The sequence below is a fragment of the Mauremys reevesii genome, linkage group 8, assembly GCF_016161935.1.
Source record: "Mauremys reevesii isolate NIE-2019 linkage group 8, ASM1616193v1, whole genome shotgun sequence".
Lineage (NCBI taxonomy): Eukaryota > Metazoa > Chordata > Testudines > Geoemydidae > Mauremys > Mauremys reevesii.
In genome coordinates, this window is record NC_052630.1 from 106,824,852 (window position 1) to 106,845,260 (window position 20,409).

Genomic DNA, 20,409 nt, shown 5'->3' on the forward strand with positions numbered 1-20,409 from the left:
AGAAAGCACCTGCCAGCCGCCCGGCGAGCTAACCCCGCTCTCTCTCTTGCAGGCATACAGCTTCGCCATGGGGAGCTGGCCGAAGAACGGGCTCTTAGACATGAACAAAGGACTCAACCTCCAGCACATAGGGAGGCCCCACAGCGGGATCGGTGAGTGACGCGTGTGGGGCTCGCGGGCGCTGTACTGGGGGTGGCGGGAGCCTGCCAGCCATGGGGGCTGTTTCTCACAGCGGGTCGGGAGGTTTGGTGCACTCGGGACTGGGACGCTGCTGTCTCTGAAGCCCTTGAGAAAGGGCTCCGGGGTAACTTTAAACCCAGGCCAGGGAGGACATGTGCCTCCCCCCCCCCCCACACACACACACCCCCATTGGGGCGCCTCAGTAGCTTCAGAACATGAGCTGCCGCCTGGGTGCCAATCCGTGGCCTGCGCCAACTCCCCTCCGTCCACTGGGGGGCCCCCCAAGCTGCATCTCCGGCACATGCGCTGGCTCGCGGGTGTGGCCCATCTGTTACCTTCCCCCGGCGGGATCCCTCTGGCTTGGGCTTTGGTCCGCTCCTGATCCCCAGGCTGGGCACTGGATGCTGGGCCCCGGCTCGGTGCGTCGTCTCAGTGTCTGTGCTCTCCCGGCGAATGGCAGCTCGATGCCAGATCGGGCTGGCACTGCCCTGCGGCCAGCTCTGCGGGACTTGCCGTGCAGTTGGGAAGCAGGATGCAGCTGCATTACAGAGCCTGGGGAATTGAGCTGGTTCGTTCCCTGGTTAGCTCGCGCGTGTGATGAGTTTCGTGGTCAGGCACCTTGCTTCCTGGTGGACAGAACAGAGCCACAGTTCAGCGTGGCAGGGCTGAGGTGCATGGGAGAGCCGTGCATGAGGCCATGCCTGGAGTAGCAGGGGGACAGGCCTGTGGGTCGGGCTGGAGGGGCAGTGGCCTTGTTGTGGGTGGGAGCCCAGAGCTGGGAGAGCAAGGGGGCACTGGCTGGACTGGGTGCAGGGGGCTGCGGGTCGGGATTAAGGGGTATTGGCAGAGCTGTGTGTGGGGAGAACCTAGTTCTGGGCTAGCAGGGGACAGCAGGTGGGGACAGCGGGCCGGGGCGGTGGGTCGGGGTGGCGGGGTGGGGATCAGGTTGAGGCACAGCGGCAGAGCTGTACAGAGGAGTGCAGCATGGCCAGTGGTGGCAGCATCTCACTGACCCCAGCAGCCCGTCGCTCTGCTCCCCCATCTTGGAAAGATGCAGCAGGTTCCTGGTCCCTGCCTCCCAGCCTGTTATCGGCCTGGCGTCCATACGCGTCGACGCTGGCCAGGGTCTGAGATTGAGTTGGAAAAGTCACCCGCTCCCTGAGCCTTGAGGAGGCTGTTTAATATTGTTCCAAGGCTCTAACCACTAAACTCTCCAATCAATCCGAGTTAAGGAGATGAATTATTTAAAGCTCACCAGCTTTTAATTAGCAGGCTCCTTTTGAACTATGGATCTGGTTGCATTATTGACGGAGGGAGCATTAAAATGTGCTTCCTTGCCCAGTAGCTCATTCATGTCACTAGTGCGTGGGGTGGGGAAGGGCCCTCAGAAGATGGGGGTCTGGTAGCAACCCGCTCAAGCTCGGCTCCTGTGAGTGAGGGGTCAGCGCCTGCTGGGGGCGTCGCTCCTTCTCCTCACATTCCCGAGGGGGCTGTTGGTCTGGTGTCTCCTCTTTCCTCGATAACGCGCCGAACACCCCTCAAATATCGTCTGTCTTTGCCTTTAATTACCGGCTGCATTTATCAGAGCGTCATTAGCTGGCCAGGGTGTTTGTCTGCCCTGACGCATCGTTTCGAAAGCCGGTTGGTTGTTCTCCCCCTCCCGCCACTCGCTCTGTTCTTTATTTCCCCCCGGCCTTCAGGAGGGTTTTGCGTCTCGTTTCAGTGAAGCAGCCTCCAGGTGGGAGCACAGGCTGCTGCTGTGGGGTCGGGTATGACGCGCAGGCCCAGTGCCTGGAGTGGGAGCCAGCGTAGGCATGAAACAGGGCCTTCTCAGAGCCAGGGCTGCCGTGCCGGGGGGGGGCCCTGGGGCTGCCGTGCCGGGGGGGGCCCTGGGGCTGCCGTGCCGGGGGGGTCAGGGCCCTGGGGCTGCCGTGCCGGGGGCCTGGGGCTGCCGTGCCGGGGGCTGGGGCTGCCGTGCCGGGGGGGTCGGGGTGCAGGCAGAAAGGCAGTTCTCACAGTGTCCCCATCCAGCCATGGTGTCCTCTCCAAGGCCTCTGTGGAGTTGCCTGGGGGAGTTCAGTGCCCGTCCTGCCCACGCTGGGGGCCTTTGGCACCCTGCTCTCGCTGGCGCAGGCCTCGCCCTAGGCACTGGGGGCTCAGCTGGATAAATTGCTCCTTTTCTGGAGAGCTGCTGCTGGAAGGGGGATGCTGGGGTGGCCGACAAGCTGCCCATCGCAGCGCCCAGTGGCAGGCAGTGAGAGCAGCTGCTGGCCAGGGTGCAACTGGGAGTCCCAGGGCAGGGCGGACTGTGGAGACTACAAGTCCCAGCATGCAACAGGGCCTGGCCCTTCAGCTCACGAGAGCCTGGGGTGCTGGGCTGCCCCTGCATGCGGTACAGGGGGGCAGCCGGACTCAGTTCTCAGGTTTGCAGCTCAGGGTCGCTCGCTCCCTCGAGTTCCAGGCCTCCTGGTGTGGGGCCCTCGTCGCACACAGGCACCCCCTCCCCCATCGCCCTGGAGGGGGCGGGAGCGCGCGGTCCGGTCCCCTCCCCCATTGCCCTGGAGGGGGCGGGAGCATGCGGTCCCACCCCTCCCCATCGCGCCCTGGAGGGGCGGGAGCACGCGGTCCCCCCCCCCATCGCCCTGGAGGGGGCGGGAGCGCGCGGTCCGGTCCCCTCCCCCATTGCCCTGGAGGGGGCGGGAGCATGCGGTCCCGTCCCCTCCCCCATCGCCCTGGAGGGGGCGGGAGCGCACGGTCCCACCCCCTCCCCCATCGCCCTGGAGGGGGCGGGAGCGCGCGGTCCCCTCCCCCATCGCCCTGGAGGGGGCGGGAGCGCACGGTCCGGTCCCCTCCCCCATCGCCCTGGAGGGGGCAGAAGCGCACGGTCCGGTCCCCTCCCCCATCGCCCTGGAGGGGGGCGGGAGCGCGCGGTCCGGTCCCCTCCCCCATCGCCCTGGAGGGGGCGGGAGCGCGCGGTCCGGTCCCCTCCCCCATCGCCCTGGAGGGGGCGGGAGCGTGGTCGGTCGGTCCCTCCCCATCGCCCTGGAGGCGGGGCCTGGAGGCGGGGCCTTTTGGATTAAGGAAAATAGGTTCCGCCTAACCGTCCCAACTTACCCCAGGTGTGGGGGGGGTTGGGCAGGAGCCAGACAGGGTGCGCTAGTGCCTGCGGGGCTCAGGGTGGGTGAGACTCGAAAGGGACCCCCCACCCCTGGTTTTGTCTGGCTTAGCACCAAGACTGATGGCTGCTGAAGCCCCGGGGGTGTCGGATGCTGGCGTTCCCGCCCTCTCTCTAGCGAGAGATCCGGCACGGAGAGTGCTCCAGCTCCCCGGGCCAGGGGCTGCAGACGCCGATCGCGATTGAGGGGCCTCCATCCTTGGGCACGTAACGGAGACACCGCGAGGGGCTTTGGGGCTCAGGGGGCAGCACTGTGGGGAGTCCCAGCTGCAAGGCATCTCCAGCCAGGCACCCACATTGACCTGTCCCAGCTGAAAGCTTGGCCTGTGCTACCGTTGTACTCTGCAAACCTTCACCCTGCTGTGTGCGTGGCAGCTGAGGTGCTCCGGTGCCCTGCACACCTGGTGGGAGGTAGATGGATGCTGAGCGCGCGGTACCGTCCTTCCCAAGGCCTCTCGGGTGACTCTCCCGTCACGCGATGGGCTCGCCCGTCATCTCGCTCCGCTGTGCTCTCCGGCGTGCTCGCAGAGTACGTGGGTCGCAGCATCAGACGCTCTCCTAAGACCTGGAATCGCACCCCGCTGAGACGGCCAGGCAACGGGGGTCTCCTGCACGTGCTAAAACCTGCCTTTGAGCTCTCGTTTAATTACTGCCTAGAATAACAGAGCAGCTCCTGTGTGCAGACCACCTTCCCGGAGCCGTGTTTCCGGGGGGATCCCGTCGGGGAGGCTGGCAGTTCTGCTAAGACCCCAGCCCAGGTTTCCACAGGTTTGCAACATGGACGATTTGTTTCAGAGCTGACAAGAAAATTGTAGTGAATTGCCACTTTCTTGCACGCAAACAGCAGGGAATTTTGCCCTCTCAGTGGTACCTGTTTCCCAATTAATTCCATGTTGTCTTGTTTTCCAATTATTCGGAGACTTGCTGGGCCAACTGAAACCTGCACAACTCAGCAGAGTCCTGTCTATCCCGATCCTGCTCGGTGCAGGGCCTTCTCCGATGGGAGTTACGGGCGCTCAGCGCCTTGCCCGGCCCGGCCCTGCAACTCTGGAAGTGTGTTCTGCAGAGGGGTGGTGGGTCTGGGCGAAGCTCTGGGTCTCTGAGCTAAACACACCCAAAAGGAAGTTGCACAGCTGGAGACCCGCACGCTGAGCTGGCAATGGGGCTCCACCCCTGGAGGGAGCTGCTAGTCCTGTGGTCCTACTGCCAAGGGCTAGTGAAGCATTTTATGGCCCCAGGGAGTCATGTGGGATGGCGCCTGATTCCACAGGGGGCTTTGGCCGCTACCATGTAGTGCAGAGAGCGTCGTACCCGCACAGAGCCAAAGCTCACAGCCGCCGGCCTGTGGGTTTCCGAGTGAGCTGGTCTGGAACCTTTCCATAGCAGCCAGCTCCCCGGCGATGTGACTGCCACGGCCCGGGCCCGACCCTGCTCCCCTGGCAGACCTCAGGCCGGAGTGAGGGGCGGTGGCTGAGAGAAGTTGGGCTGGCCCCTGGCCCTTCCCTTGGGGCGATGGGAGCGCTGGGGAATGGCTGGGCTGGCCTCTTGGCATTGGGCCAGCACCTGTGCTCGCTGACCTGGCTGAGAGAACTAGGCATGTCGGAGGCCAGAGGGGCCCGAGGGAGTCGTGGCTGCCTTCCCTCGCGGCACAGAGCGTGCCCTGGCCAGAGCGCTGTCTCGAAGTGATGCCTGCGGGGTGCATAGAATGGCTAAAGCTTGAAGTAACTCGTCAGCCTCCCGGCACCGACCCCTGTTCTCTGAGGCCTGCGGATTGAGCTCCAGCGCAGTGGGACTCACTCCCTCTTAATAAACCTGAGCACTTCCCAACCAAAATGGCAGCCAGGCTGCTCCGCTGGCCCTGCGCAGATGCTTCTGCTCGTGCCTCCCCGTGCTCACGACATGCTTTCACCCTCCCGGAAAAGCCCTACCTATTTTACAGGGTCAGCAGCCCATATGGCGAGAGACGTGGCGAGCGCGGCTCTGTCTTTCTAGTTCCCTCGCTCTCTTTTCATTCACTGATTGGGAATGTGGGAAGGTTAGGCTGGTAGATGGTTCCTGAGCCAGAGCATTAATTAGGCCTCGCCGAGAAGAAGAGGAATTGCGTGTTTTTAACAGGGAGGTTAATGGGATGCTCACAGAGTAGACAGTTTTAATGAGCTTCAACTCGATGTGCAGTGAGTTTACTCTTTGTGTTAAAAGGGTCACACTGCAGTAGTTTGATGTGGATTGTCTCCTGGCCCCCGGTGTCATAGGTGAGCGTCTGTCAGAGTCCAGTCAGAGCGCATTTACTTAGTGACACGATTCTAATTAACTACCACCGAGCTGCCACCGCGCCGTGGGGAGCGCCTGCCGGGGTGCCGCTCGGCTCCTCCTGCGCTTCGGAGGCACCACCGGTGCCCTCGGCGCTGACAGCGAAGGAGAGGCCGACGGGAAGGAGCGCGCTTGCTAAGTGCAGCGGCATGTTTGGCATAATGGGTGCCCTGCCCTTTCGTCCCTGCCCTGCAACCTGCAGCCTCGGGACTTCTCGTCCCCTTGAAGGGCCTGATCTTCCTGGCTGTGCTTCATCTGTCTCTTCTCCTCCCTGCTTTATTCGTGCGCGCTCCTTCTCTCCTCGTGCACGCCCAGCCCCAGGGCTGCAATCGCTGTTCTCTCCCCTGCCTAGCGCCTTAGAATCTCCAACTTCCCTTGTGCGCTTCGGCACAGCCAGCATCCATCTTAGGCTGCCCCGTCGTCAGAACACCTGCACCGACCCTTCCCAGCCGCGATGTGTGCATCACCCCGGTTCCTGGTGCCCGGCAAAGGGCAGCCCTTCGATAGCCAAGCGGGGAGGGATTGGGTGGGGCCCAGTTGTTCTTGAGTGATCTGTGTTCCCGTAGCACTGCGGGCCCCTAGCCGTGGGGCAGGACCCCCGAAAGGACCAGAGCGAGCAGCTCCCGGTTGAAGTCTGAGACGAGAGGCGGTAGGTGGACGCAGGCAGGTGGGAGACAACAAAGGGAGAATGAGACAGTAACCAGGGGTCTCTGTGCACCAGCAGCCCAGCCCTTGCCAAGTTGTTTGCAGGCACCACGTTCTTGGGCGGGGTGGGAAGGAGGAGGGTGGGGCAGCTTCGCAGAAGAGCTCCTCCCACGCGGGGGGGCGGGGGGGCAGCAGGGAGAAAGCCCTGGGCAGTGGCAGCGTCTCCAGCCCGCGCTCACCTCCAGCCTGAGTTCCCCCTCGGACCTGGGCTTTAAGCACAGCCTAGCGGGTGTCTCCTGAGGCTCGGCCTTCGGGCAGCCGGTCCACCAGCAGCTGCAGGGGGCGGATAGTGCGGTTACTGCCTCTCCCCCCCCCGCCCCCGGGCAGGACGTTCCCAGGCTCTAGAGCCCGAGTGTGTTGCGGGTGTCACGGTGCCGTCGGACGATGGGGAGTGCAGGCGCTGGGGGCAGAAGAGGGCTGGGTTGGGAGTCCCTGAGAACTGGCTCGTTCTCTCGTAAGCGGAGCTGCGTCTCCCCTGCGCCCGGTGGCACCGGTTGGCCCAGGTGCCGGAGCCCTTGGGGCGGGGTGCCCTGAGCACCCCTGGCGGCAGGCAGGCCCCGTTGCTCAGCTGTTGGTTTCACCACACGGCCGCCGGACCCGGCTAGTGGCCCCTCCCCTGGGGCAGCCTTCGGACGCTTCACTTGTGCGCTGGTGTCTTGTCGTGCGTTGCTGGGCCCAGCACCTGTCTGAACGGCGCGAGCGTGCTCTGCCGCACTGCTCCGGGGAGGGACTGCTGCTGCCGTGGGGCGTGGCCACAGCTCGTGGCCTGGGCTTGCTCTCCCGTGCCGCGCCGCGCCGCCCAGGGGCGGGGGGAGATATTCCCAGTTAAATAATTAAAAGAGACTTAAGTAAAAATCAACAGAAATGTCATGAAATGAGCAGTGTCGTTTTGAATTAGTGCTTGTAAAGGTCAGGCGGCTCCGGGACAGGTGGAGCGGATGCTTCTCAAGTGTTGCAGTGAGGCAGGCTGTCCCGGGCAGGGCGGGTGGGGGGGCGTCGTGGGAGGGAGGCAGGGCCGGCTGGGGTGGTGGGACGCAGGACGAGCATCTGTCAGAGTCCAGTCAGAGCCCATTAACGTGGTGACATGATTCTAATTAACTACTGTGAGAGGTGTCACAGCTGGAAAGGCAGCGAGCGGAGACAAGCTTTTAAAAAAAGCAAAAAGCATGTGACAGTCCTCTCTTTGCCTTGTCCCCTTGCGCCGCTCTCCCCTCCGTGTGGGAGTGGAGCTAACAATAATTAGGATGTCTGCCTGCCTGCCTGGGAACCTGAGCCAGGGCTCTTTTGCTTTCAGTCATTTAAGTTTTCGACATCTCTCTGAAGGGACTTGGTGGCACAGTGCATTACTGCGCGCCAAAGTGACAGAACTCTCTTCTAATCGTAAACCCTTTGGAAACGAGATTCCGCTCTCCCTTTTCTCCGCCAGCGGCAGGGGGTATGTTCTGATCACGGTAGCTCTGTTCCCGCACAAGCGACAATGGGAAACTCAAGGTCTTTCAGATGTTTCCTACAGTTAACAAAGGCGGCACGAGGAAAGGAAGGGAGCTGATGGAGTGTTTGTGTTGACTGCGCTGCCCAGCCTAAAGCTGAGCGTCACTTGTTCTCTCGCCCGGGTCAGGCGGGCAGGGCTGGCACGTTATGCCCTGGCCAGGTACCGCCGTGACTGATGGAGCCCAGCACTCACTGCAGTCAGCCGTGGTGCTGGGCTGCCTTTTGCCGCTCCTTGTCCACCGTGCGATGTTGGGCCCTCAGGGAGCTGGTGCTGAGTTACTGACCCATTGCCCGTGGCCCCAGAGGTTGAACTGGGATGAGTAACGTAGCGGAGCTCTCACAGACTCCTCCAGCACGACGCTCGCCCCAGAGAGGCCCGAAGTAGGTGACGCTCACAGCAGACAGGACAGAACTTGGATGCAAGCGTCCTTCTTCCTGCTCGGTGCTGTGGCCAGGAGTGAAATAGGTCGTAATGCTGACACTCACCCGCTGTTGCTAGGCTCCAGAGTTAACAGTGACGATTACATGGTTTGTATTTCGGTCGGGGTCCCACTCATGTGCGTACAAACACAGACCAGTCGCTACCAGCCACACCTCGCCAAGACAGGCTTATCTAAGCCAGCCATCACCCCCCTGCGTGAGTCGGGGAGCCCAGCCTTGTCTCTGAGCTCCTGGTTCAGACTCTCAGCAGAGTCAGGCACTAGTTCTGCTCAGATTACAGCTGGAAGAGAGTCTCGCTCTGCAAGAGAAGCTTGTCTCCCTTTTTCAGATAAAGGTGAAGATCTCGGAGTAGAAGGGAGCAGCTGTTACACAAAGTTCTGGCTTGGAGAGCTCCTGCCAGCTGGCTCAGTTCAGCCCCCTGGAGGTGAGGGTGGCTGCGGGCCCACGGTGCAGATGTCTGGCATCCCTGAGGTTAGACGTGTTGGCAGTTGATTTGGGTAGCACCTGGAGGCCCCAGGCGTGATCAAGGACAGCCAGTGCAAGGTGCAGCACGAACCCTCCAAAGACACAGTCTCTGCCCCAAAGGGCTGACAGCCTAGAACTGACCTGCGCCTACAGAGTCCCACGTGCTCTTGTGACGAGTTCTCACCCAATGGCAGTTACTCTGCCCCGTGCCAAACGCTCCCCCGCGCGCTGCCCAGTCCCACAGGGAGCGGCAGTCCCCGTCGCAGAGCGCGGGCGCTTCTGCATGGCAAACTCTCCAGGCTCCACTCAGCCCCCCGGGACCTGGCCCCAGCCAGTGCTGGCGGCTCAGCGCCAGTGCTTGGTGCCAGCGTGGGTCTCCCTTGCCCCGAGGAGCTGCTCCAGCGCTGCCAGCAGCCTGGTTTGCACTGGACTTAACTGCGCCGGCGGATTTCTCTCTAGGGGGGCAGGGTGCTACCCAGGGACCATTCTCTGCTGGGGCATCGGCCTGGGCTGCACTCCAGGCTCACATGGCGACGGGGCGTGTTGTGGGCGGTGCTTGTTTCGGGATGGGGGAGGGAGTGTCAATGTCTCCTCTGGAACGGGTGACCGGATTTTGAGCTCGGTCATTACACCAATAGCAATTCCCACGCTCCCCCTTCTGCACCTCCCGCTCTAGCAGAGCAGGCTCTGGCCTGTAATGTTCCAGCATCTCAGCCTCACGGGGTGACCTGGGGCAAGTCTCTTTGCCACTCTGTGCCTCGGTTTCCCCCTCAGTAAAATATGGGTGCGGGTTCTTTGTCTAGTCGTGAGGCCTAGTGGATAGAGCACTGGACTGGGGCCAGGGGACCTGGGCTCTATTCCCCGCTCTGCCACAAGCCGCTGGTGACCCTGGGCAAGTCGCTTCCTCCCTCGGTGCCTCAGTTTCCCCTGTAGCCGTACAATGGGGCTAATGATACTGACCCCTCCTTCATAAAGTGCTTTGAGATGGACTGATGGCAAGCGCGAGAGAGGAGCTGGGGGTTCTTCTGCCAGGATCTCGAAGCACTTCCCAGAGGGCTGATGTGCCCGTAGCAGTGGGGGGAATGACGAGGGCTGGAGGACTTAGATAAGGATCTGCCTCTCAGGGGCACGGGGGATGTCAGCCTCTGGGACGGTGCTTGAGAAGACAAGGGCAGCTTCGTGCTCCGATCGTTGGTTCTCCAGGGCCCGTTCGGCCCAGCCCTGGCTCTCCCCAGAGCCTGGCAGCAGGCAGGTGTCAGACCACCGGGAAGGTCCTCGCTCGCCCTCCAGTTCCCCGCCCTTCCCGTCCATGCTGTGTGCTGCAGGGCAGCCGGAAAGAGTGCCCAGCTGGGGGAACATTCATCCCCGAGGAGCTGTTCCTGCCTGCCAGTGACCCAGACAGTTGGGTTTTAACAGTGAAATTAGTTTAAAAAGTGCAAGTACGTGAGAGGCTGGTAGGGTTAGAGTGAGCCAATCCCCGCTTAGCGCTCCCTCCCCTTGCGCTGGCTACGTGCCCCCAGCCTGCTGCTTGGCCTGCCCCCTGCTAGCCCAGCCCTGGGCTCCCCCAGCTCTGCCGGTGTCCCTCACTCCCGACCCGCAGCCCCTGCTATCCCAGCCCTGGGCTCCCCCAGCTCTGCCGATGCCCCTCACTCCCGACCCGCAGCCCCTGCTAGCCCAGCCCTGGGCTCCCCCACCCACAGCTCTGCTGGTGCCCCTCACTCCTGACCCGCAGCCCCTGCTAGCCCGGCCCTGGGCTCCCCCACCCACAGCTCTGCTGGTGCCCCTCACTCCCGACCCGCAGCCCCTGCTAGCCCGGCCCTGGGCTCCCCCACCCACAGCTCTGTCGGTGCCCCTCACTCCTGACCCGCAGCCCCTGCTAGCCCAGCCCTGGGCTCCCCCAGCTCTGCCAATGCCCCTCACTCCTGACCCGCAGCCCCTGCTAGCCCAGCCCTGGGCTCCCCCAGCTCTGCCAATGCCCCTCACTCCCGACCCACAGCCCCTGCTGTTGCAGTCGACCTGCCACAAAGTTCCATTGATGGGTCTGTTCTGACCTGTAAAACCCCAGCTGCTCTGTTTCCCAGCCTGTGCTTGAGCAGAGGCTGGAACCGGGCTCGGTTCGGCTACTCTGGGTGATTGTTTTCAGAGCAGGCAAATGCGGACTATGCTGAGAGTCGCCCAACGTGTCACCAAGTCAGAGCAGAACTTGAATCTGAAGCGGGAGGGAAGGCAAGTGATGGCTCCAGGGCGCCAGGCAGAAATCTAGGCGAGAGGCCTTTAATGCCCCTTCCCCCGCGGTGCAGCAAGCACCAGCCCTCCCACCCAGCCAGAGTATGGGGCGAGACCCGCCCCTTGTTCCCTGGCCGGGAACCCCTCGTGTAAATGGAGCGGCGCTCGTCCGAGACCGCGGTGCTGAGCACCAGTTCCAGAGCTGGGCAGTGCTGGAGATACGTGCAACACAAGTGAAAAGCTGCTGTTCTAAGCCCCGCCTGCAGACGGCGCTGTGTGTGTGGGGGGGCGTGCACACGCTGTGGGGGGTTCTCGTTCCCAAGACCTGAGATATGGGGTGTCTGTAATTAGTCCCCAGAGACTTCCCTCCCGTGGCGCTGACGCTTCCGTCGCTAGCGACCCGCATGGGGGCTGCGCGAGGTCCAGAAAGCCCCGATTTTAATGTCTGTTTTTCAGGACTGGGGAGCCGAGGCCGGCCTGGGGGCGGGGGCGGGGTGGGGGCAGGACATGCAGGCTTTGAGCTGGCCCCTGGACGCTCAGGCTGGGCCGGCAGGGGAAAGCCCTGCCCAAGTTTCACAGCAGACCCACTTTCGCCTGTAATGAGGCTCGTTTGCGAGGTCCGAAGGCAGGGCTTGGTCAGCAAAGGATGTGGGCTTTAAAGCTGCCCCTGTTCACCCCATGAGAAGCAAGGGAGAGGTGCGGGGAGGGGGGTAGCAACCAACCCGAGAGACTCGGCTGCAATTTAACTAGTTTCCTTCCCCGGGAGCTCCTGCCAAGCCCCCCTCCATGGCCAGACAGGAATTCATAAGAATAAGATAATTAGGATGTCTCAAAGCTGCGACCCTCAGCGGAGTCCTTGGATTAATCCGGTTTTCCCTTAAAGACATCGGTAACTACAATCTTTGTTTCTCTCCTTTTCTCTCCCCTGCCCTCCCCCCCCTTGTCTGTCTCTGTATCTCCTGTCAAACCGTTGCAGACGTAAATGACAAAGAAATCAGAAAGAGAGATCAATGCAGTCCAAATTAGCACTTGGAGATAGACTGTGCTGGAGATGTCAGAGCCTGACCCCTGTTGATCTGCCAGCCTCCACCGGTGATATTATGCAAATTGCATCTCTCTGGCAGAGCCCACTCCAAGGAATAATGGTGCAGGGTCGGAAGGGGGTGCGTGCGTGCGTGTGTGTTTGGGAAGGGGAGATATTTGGGGGCTGATTGACAGGAAAGATAAGGTGATGCACTGGATTCATTTGTGCTCCTGGGCGGATTAAGAACCAAAGTCCAGATAAGAGAGAACAAAACTTCATTTGCTTTTATTTTATTCCTTATTTCCCACAGACACACACAAACCAGTGTCCCCGTCCCCCCCTCTCCAAAACCAAACAAACCCCAAACCCTCTTTGCTCTTATCCACACGTCATTACCACCGCTGGCAGTCTGCGGGAGAGCCAAAGTTGGAGAAGGAAAGCAACCAAAAAAAAAAAGCCAGCTGTAATGGGAGCACGGATAATAGAAATCTCAAATGACGGTTATCGCCTTGTTACGAAGTTTGAAAATCCTGCCAGATTGCCCTTAATGAGAGAAATATGGCTGTTAGTTAGTGAAGGAGGAGGGAATGGACCTTGTTTCAAGATCTGTAGCTCACGCATCAAAGAGGTACCGGCTGTTTCATTTCAAAATCCTGCTCCTCTGCCTGATATTAAAAATAGTTGTTAAAGCCTTTGACTTGCAGGATGATTCCTTTGGCTTCCTACTCTCCTTCCTCCTCCCCCAAAAGACTTGGCTAGGAGAGAACTTCTGTTTTAAAAAAAAGAAAGTTTCCAGGCTTGTGGTGGGTGCGGTGGGATTATGCTGCAGCCAGGTTATTGCACAGGTGCATGGAAGGGTCTCTCTCCCAGTTGTCAAGCACACATGCTGTTCCGTTGGGATAGAGTCTCCTTCTGCAACATGCCTGTGACCTTGGAGCCATGGTCTTGCCATTCTGGGACCAACCCCGAGTGCCCATTACACCCCCCAGCCAGGGGGTTCTGTACGCGGTTACCAGCAGCCCGTGTGGTTCAGCTCCTGTGGACGAGTTTGCCAGTGTGGGAGGGTTGCTGGGTATAGGTTATTTACAGCCCTGCGTTTGCGAAAAGGTGGTGGATACAGATCAGCAGTAGTGGCACCATACTTAGGTCACCTGCCTTGGTGTGGGACTGCTGGGCTCTTGTATCACTGCAGCGCCTGCGTGTGTCTTTCTGTGCTGAAATGTGGCATCGTGCCTGTGCCGGGGCTCGTGACACATCCTTCCTCCCCTTCCCAGGGAGCAACTGAGGGGCCTGGATTCCTTCCCTCTCCGTCGGTGGCAGGACAAGGTTCGCCGGTGCCGGCGCCGTTCTGCACGGTCACGCAGAATTCCTGCAGTCAAACTCGGGACCTAACCTAGATCCCCCCGCTGGGGGCAGGGCTAAGGAGAGATGTCTGGGTCTCGGACCTGCAGCATCCGAGCAGCTCTGCCCTAGAGTCGCTGCTCTCTGACAGCTGCTGTCGATGGGCACGGGCCTTTTCTGTCCGTTTCCTTAGCACCCATCCAAGGGATTGGCAGAAATAACGGAGACAGCAGGGAGCCCGGTGGGCGGGACCCGGCAGGGCGAGCTGCTGGGCAGGGAGGCCAGGTGGGGAAAAGGCCCGACGGCTGTCCCTCGGCCCAGAGAGCAGACGATCCCCTCCCGCCTGCCGGGGCACCTGGAGGGCTCGATACGCAGCCAGCAGAGCCTGGGCCCTGTGGGCTCCCTGGCAGCCAGTGCCCAGCGCTGACGTGCCTAGTTCGTTTGTCCCAGGCTAGAGTCCCACTGGAGACTTTCCGCCTCTCGCACCGTCTCCCCTGGGCCCCCACCCCGCAGGGCTGTGGGGGGAGGAGTGAGACCCTGCCGGGAGGGAAGTCGGGGCAGCTGCCATCTCATCAGGGCTTGGTCTAAGAACAGCCGCCGCGTTCTGCGCTAGGCCGGGCGAGGGGGGAGCTGGGCAGCTGCAGGGAAGGAGCCGGCTCAGAGTTCGGCTCCAGCCATTCGGCCACCCAGAGAGGGTTTGTGCAGAGTGGGTGCGGGGCCCGGCGCGGCTGGGCCAGAGCTGGATCCTGGCTTGAGCGCAGCTGGGCAGGGAAGGGAGCTGTGGGAGTGGGCAAAACTGCGGTTATGAGCCAGGAAAGTCCCCATAAGAACATAAGAACGGCCGTACCGGGTCAGACCAAAGGTCCATCTAGCCCAGTATCTGTCTACCGACAGTGGCCAATGCCAGGTGCCCCAGAGGGAGTGAACCTAGCAGGTAATAATCAAGTGATCTCTCTCCTGCCATCCATCTCCATCCTCTGACGAACAGAGGCTAGGGACACCATTCTTACCCATCCTAGCTAACAGCCATTTATGGACTTAGCCACCATGAATTTATCCAGTCCCCTTTTAAACACTGCCATAGTCCTAGCCTTCACAACCTCCTCAGGCAAGGAGTTCCACAAGTTGACTGTGCGCTGCGTGAAGAAGAACTTCCTTTTATTTGACTTGCATCTGAAGAAGTGGGTATTCACCCACGAAAGCTCATGCTGCAGAACGTCTGTTAGTCTATAAGGTGCCACAGGATTCTTTGTTGCTTTTCCTTTTATTTGTTTTAAACCTGCTGCCTATTAATTTCATTTGGTGACCCCTAGTTCTTGTATTATGGGAATAAGTAAATAACTTTTCCTTATCCACTTTCTCAACATCACTCATGATTTTATATACCTCTATCATGTCCCCCCTTAGTCTTCTCTTTTCTAAGCTGAAGAGTCCTAGCCTCTTTAATCTTTCCTTATATGGGACCCTCTCTAAACCCCTAATCATTTTAGTTGCCCTTTTCTGAACCTTTTCTAGTGCTAGAATATCTTTTTTGAGGTGAGGAGACCACAGCTGTACACAGTATTCGAGATGTGGGCGTACCATGGATTTATAAAAGGGCAATAATATATTCTCAGTCTTATTCTCTATCCCCTTTTTAATGATTCCTAACATCCTGTTTGCTTTTTTGACCGCCTCTGCACACTGCGTGGACATCTTCAGAGAACTGTCCACGATGACGCCAAGATCTTTTTCCTGACTCGTTGTAGCTAAATTAGCCCCCATCATGTTGTATGTATAGTTGGGGTTATTTTTTCCAATGTGCATTACTTTACATTTATCCACATTAAATTTCATTTGCCATTTTGTTGCCCAATCACTTAGTTTTGTGAGATCTTTTTGAAGTTCTTCACAGTCTGCTTTGGTCTTAACTATCTTGAGTAGTTTAGTATCATCTGCAAACTTTGCCGCCTCACTGTTTACCCCTTTCTCCAGATCATTTATGAATAAATTGAATAGGATTGGTCCTAGGACTGACCCTTGGGGAACACCACTAGTTACCCCTCTCCATTCTGAGAATTTACCATTAATTCCTACCCTTTGTTCCCTGTCCTTTAACCATCTTCACCCACCGAACCCAGCCAAGTCCTGTCCTAAAGCCCTGGATGGTCTCTGTGCTGGGAGCCTGTCTGCAAAGCTCTTTGTTTCTGCTAAGACCTGCCACAGCCAGTGCTGCGTCTCTGCTGTCTCTCCGCTGGCAGATGCCGATGCCGTTGTGCTGGAGGAGAACCTTGCTTGTAAGGGAAACGGCAGCAGTTCAGTGGTGACCCAGCCGAGAAGGGCTCTGGCTGCAGCACGCCAGCCCCCACCCCTCGTTAAGAGCTAACGGGCACCTCTGTTCTGCTTCGCTGTGACCCGTGACTTGTTGCCAGCCTGCTGCACTGCCATTCCCCTCGTTCACCGGGCTGGCGGCGGCTCCTCGCTCTCCTGAAACGGGAGGGCTGCGTTAATTGGTTTCAGCATCACTGCCCCCTGTCCTGAATGGCCTGGTTCAGATAATGAACTTTCAGCCTGTTAATAGCCAGCGTGATTCAGCAGTGGGAGCGCAGGGCCGGTGCCAGGCTGATGTGCCGGGGCACAGACTGGCGAGCCCCTCAGAAGGGCGATCAGTGTCACGTCTCTGCCTCCCGAGTTCTTAAAGCCTCAGATCCCAGCAAGAGGTGCCCCCGGCAGCAAAGCGGCTGCCGTCCCCCCGCTGATCCTGCTTGGCAGTGCAGTAGCATCAGGCTGTTTGCCGCGGCCCCTCCACTCTCCAGGTGGGGGCTGGCAGGGCCTCGGCGCCTCCCCAGCTGTCAGAGCCATTGGCGCCTCTGGTGTGGATAAGGGAGGTGTTGACCAGGCCCCTGGCTTGTCCGTTACTCGTTTCACTGCGTGCCAGGCAAGTCTGGCTCCCGTGAGAAGCCCAGAGAGGACGTCCCCATGCAGCGCTGGGGTAGGCACAGAAAGGAGGGCTCCTGGGTTCTGCCTGCACTCACTGGGTGAGTCACGCTCCACCTCTGGGCCTCAGTTTCACCACCTGTAGAATGGAAACAGAGAGGCTAGGGAATGGCCAGACTGGATCAGAGCTGGGGTCCACATCCCTGCTTCGGGGGAAGGTGTGGGAGCTCCACGGGAGCAGATGTGGGATAATCTGCCCCACACGTCGATCTCATCCTAATCCCTGGTCAAGATGGTTTTAAACAAAGAGCTACAGGAATGATTCCAGGTCTGCAAAACCTGCCTTGTGGTGAGAGGCTTCTGAAGCAAAGTCTATTGAGTGTATCCAGGATACGGTTCAGAGGTGACTTAATCCCACTCTACCAGTACGACCTGGCAGGAGACAGGGCTCTTGACTCTAGCACTAAATGGCAGGCCGAGATCCAGTGGCCAGAAGCTGAAACTCTCAATCAGGCCCCGATGTTCAGCAGTGAGAGTGACTGACCACTGGAGCAGAAGCCCTGGATTCTCCTGACTGGCGGCTTTCTAAAGCGCCTGCTGTCGGGGCAGGAAGCGAGGTGCTTAGCCCGGCGTTATCGCCGGGGTTCAGACTAGAGCAGTGGCTCCCAGACTTTAACAACCTGTGAACCCCTTTCAACAGAACGTCAGGTCTCACGAACCCCTCCTAAAAATGAATATTTCCCGGGATTTTCTCCTTTACCTGAGTATAAATTGATCTTGGAAATATAAAATGTGTTTTTATGACATGCTTTTTACACACTATTATTCATTATCTGTCATTTCAGTATTTTATTACATTATGAAAACGGCGACACTCTTCCAAGATCTCACTTTCGTAGCTTGTATCACGTTGAATAAGCCTGTTCTAAGACAAGGCTCCTAGGTTTCATCAAGGAGGATCAGATGGGAAACAGCAGGAAGGGATTTAAGAAGCCAACTCAGAGAGTTCCTCCTACCCAAGCATTCAGGGCTTGAGCAGTCCAGGCAAACAACGCATGTTACAACAAAGCTTAAACTTGTTCTTCAGCATAATTTTAAAAACAAGACTAGCTGCCTATTTCATTTTAAAAACAGCAAAAAATACCCACCTCCCCTTTCCATTTCTCATAAGGAGTCTTGAAGTTTAAATCTCCTCAGCGTAATAGATGCGCTTGCTTTGATCTGCTTAGCTCTTGGAAGTCCAGGGGCTCCGTGCTGCTGGCCACAGGCTGCCCAGGGTCCCTAGGGACAGCTCTATCCGCCATTAGGGATTTTTCCCTGAGAACCCCCTGTAACATTTCGCGAGCCCCCAGGGGTTCCACTGGAACCACTGGACTAGACGGTCATAATGGTCCCTTCCGATCTTAACCTCTCTGGATCCACCAAAGCCCTGAAGTGTGAGGTTTCCATCCCTGTCAGCATTAGCTACTGTCACTCTGGGTATTCTTGTTATCCATAGAAACATCCCATCCCTCTTTTTGAATCTCGCTGGGTTCTTCGCCTCAGTGCCATCATGTGGGGGTGAGTTCCACAGGGTAATTACGCGTTGGGGGGGAGTGTTTCTCTTTCTCAGTTCTGAGCGTCCCACCTTTCGATTCTCTGAGACCCACATGCCTTCCAGGGGCTTGTGGGTCAGTTCATCGACTCCTGTAAAGTGCCGTGAGATCTCCAGTGAGACTGGCAAGGTGGGGCAGTGTATTATCCACAACTCTGCAGGTCGGTGCCGCTACCCAGGCAGTCTGAATGAATGCGGCTAGACGGCAGCTCTGCCAGAGGCTCTGGGCACTGCACGGACATGCAGGGAGGGACCATGGGTGGGTGGGCGGGGAAGCCGTGCCCAAGGTCAGCATAAATCCACGTCAGGCCGTGGCCTTCAGTGAACCACAACTGCTCGGCCCCAGCTGAGGCTCTGCCCCGCGGTTCGTGGTGTCGGCTCAGGGACTGCTCCTGGGGTACCTCTGACAAAGACGCCGCTTGCTTGGAGCCGGAGGCGTCGTGCTGGCCGTGGGCAGTGCTGCTCGGGGCTGGCCGTGCCGGTCTGGAGGCTGCCCGAGACCCGAGCGGCGACGCAGCAGGCGTTTGGTAGGCCGATGCCCCCCTGCCCCCCACAGGACCCTACCTGCTCCCTGCCCCCCAGGGCATTGGCTGGGGTGGCTGACGCATGCCTGGAATGCACGTCCGCTGCGGGGGGCATGGACAGGGCTAACGGGAGACCAGCTCCATTTCCCCAGCCTGCCCCCGTCGCCGAGTTTGCTGCCCGACGCTGCCACTCTCCCGCCTGCGCGGCCTCCTCCCTGGCCCATGGGATCGGTTCTTGTGGCTGCCGTTTAATCCTCCTCTGGCTCTGGCTCTGGCTCTGGCTCGTGCTTCGTGGGGCCGGGGAATGGCTCCGGGCCCCATCTGGGCCCAGAACGCCGCTCCCTGGCACGTGGGAATTAGCACAATTCGCAGGGGCAGTTGCTGGCCCCAAACAGGGTTCGTTTGCGGAGACGCAGTCCCCGGGGCCCTTCCCTGGGCTTGAAGAAGGAGCCAGTGGCTTTGCAGGCGATTAGCACCCGATTAGCACCTCTTGCTGCTCGGCCTTGTGCTGACAGCAGCCCGCAGTGCGCTGGAAACCCCGGGGAGGCAGGAAAGCAAAGGGGGGAGCTGAAATAATCTTCCCACCAGCCTCTTGCCCAGGAGGCCAGGACTCCTCTGGCTTCAGAGACTTCACCAGCTGTCAGGGGAAATCCTCGGGGGGTTCCCAGCGTAGGGGCCGGGGTTGCTGATGGGACGGTGGGGCCTGTGGAATGGAAAAGCAAAGGCCCCTGCCTGCCTTGCCACGCAGCCCATTTCAAAGCTGGGTCAGCCCGACCAGGTCCTCAAAGCCCTGCGCTAGCCCGGTGCTGCGTCCACACTAGGAGAGGGGTAGCTAAGGCGTGGTAACTAGCCTGGGGGACACCGAGTTTGGACACGTTCACCAGTCGAGGGCCCTGGTGCAGGCCTGGCCTTTGTGGTGGCGGTGGAAGGTGTGTGCGCGACCGGGAGGGAAAGCCGAGTGCGGCCGAGGCAGGCTGGAGGTCACGGAGGAGCTTCTGGAGGAACTTGGTGTGTAACCCATGTGAGACTCCCGACCGCCTCGTCTCCACTAGGATTGTGCCTGGCCGGAGCTGCCTGGAGCCTTGGCCTGGAGTGAGGCAGGCGCAGTCTCCGCCTGCCTGGGGCTGGCTCTTCGGCACAGCCTGCTGCATCCCAGCTGGCAGGGAGGGGGCGTGGGCCTGAACCGGAGCAATAGCACTGCCCCTCTCCAGCGCTGGAGCACCTGCCCCCCCTGCGCCGGGGCCTGGCAGCCCCACTCCGCACCCAGCAGGCAGCGAGCCCCAGCTGGAGAGCTCCTGCTCTGAGTCGCTGGCTCGACTGGCTCCTGGTGGCCCCCCAAGAGGGGCTCATTTCAGACTAGCCGACGGGGGGACGGAACCCGCTCTCCTGCCTGCTGTTCGTAGAGCAGCAAATGAATGACTTGCTGAAAGTTGGGCAGCCTGGCTCGCCGCAGTCCCCAGGATCCCTCTCCCAGAGCCCCCGCTCGGCGTAAAGCCGCTTCGAGCGAGCGAGACATTGCAGATCGGCTGCACAGAGCAGGCTCCTAATGAGCAGAATCTGGCTGCTAGTTAGCAGGGGGGTGGGTCCTGTGGGCTCAAATGAGATAGTTAAACGGCGCTGATTGAAGGTGGAGGTGAGAGGGCAGCACAATTACCGCGGTAGCATCAAGGCCCCGTTTGATAGGGGAGTTCTAAGCGCCCAGCCAGTGTCAGTAGTTTAGCTGAGTTTTTTGTGGGCCCAAGACAGGAAGGATAAAAACTCTGGGAATGAGTTGTTACTATTATTATAACGTGGGGTTTTTTAAACCACCACTTCACCCCCCCCCCTTTAACTGTTTCCTGATCATTATAGTTTAAGCTTCTTCAAGGACAAAGCAAGGCCCTGCCTCCCCCAGGAGAGCGGCTCTGCGTTGGGGACGTGGGTTACGCACGCAGCAGCCGCTCGCGTCTCTGATTACAGAGCAGGAGAGCAATTAGTGCTTCAGATTATGCCAGGGCAAACTCTTCGTCTCAGAGAC

At 59.6% G+C, this 20,409-nt stretch overlaps 1 protein-coding gene across 21 annotated transcripts in view; it reads left to right on the forward strand.

Moving 5' to 3' along the window:
• Positions 1–20,409, forward strand: part of ERI3 (ERI1 exoribonuclease family member 3) — a 235,536-nt gene that overhangs the window by 163,264 nt on the left and 51,863 nt on the right. For 11 of the 21 annotated variants that reach the window (XM_039485193.1, XM_039485189.1, XM_039485175.1 and 8 more), the window contains 3 exons: positions 53–152; positions 8,631–8,726; positions 10,911–11,161. In XM_039485193.1, the coding sequence (XP_039341127.1) occupies positions 53–152; positions 8,631–8,726; positions 10,911–11,146 (432 nt within the window). In that variant the 3' untranslated portion in view covers positions 11,147–11,161. The other 10 variants (XM_039485176.1, XM_039485178.1, XM_039485179.1 and 7 more) reach the window with 8 other exon arrangements.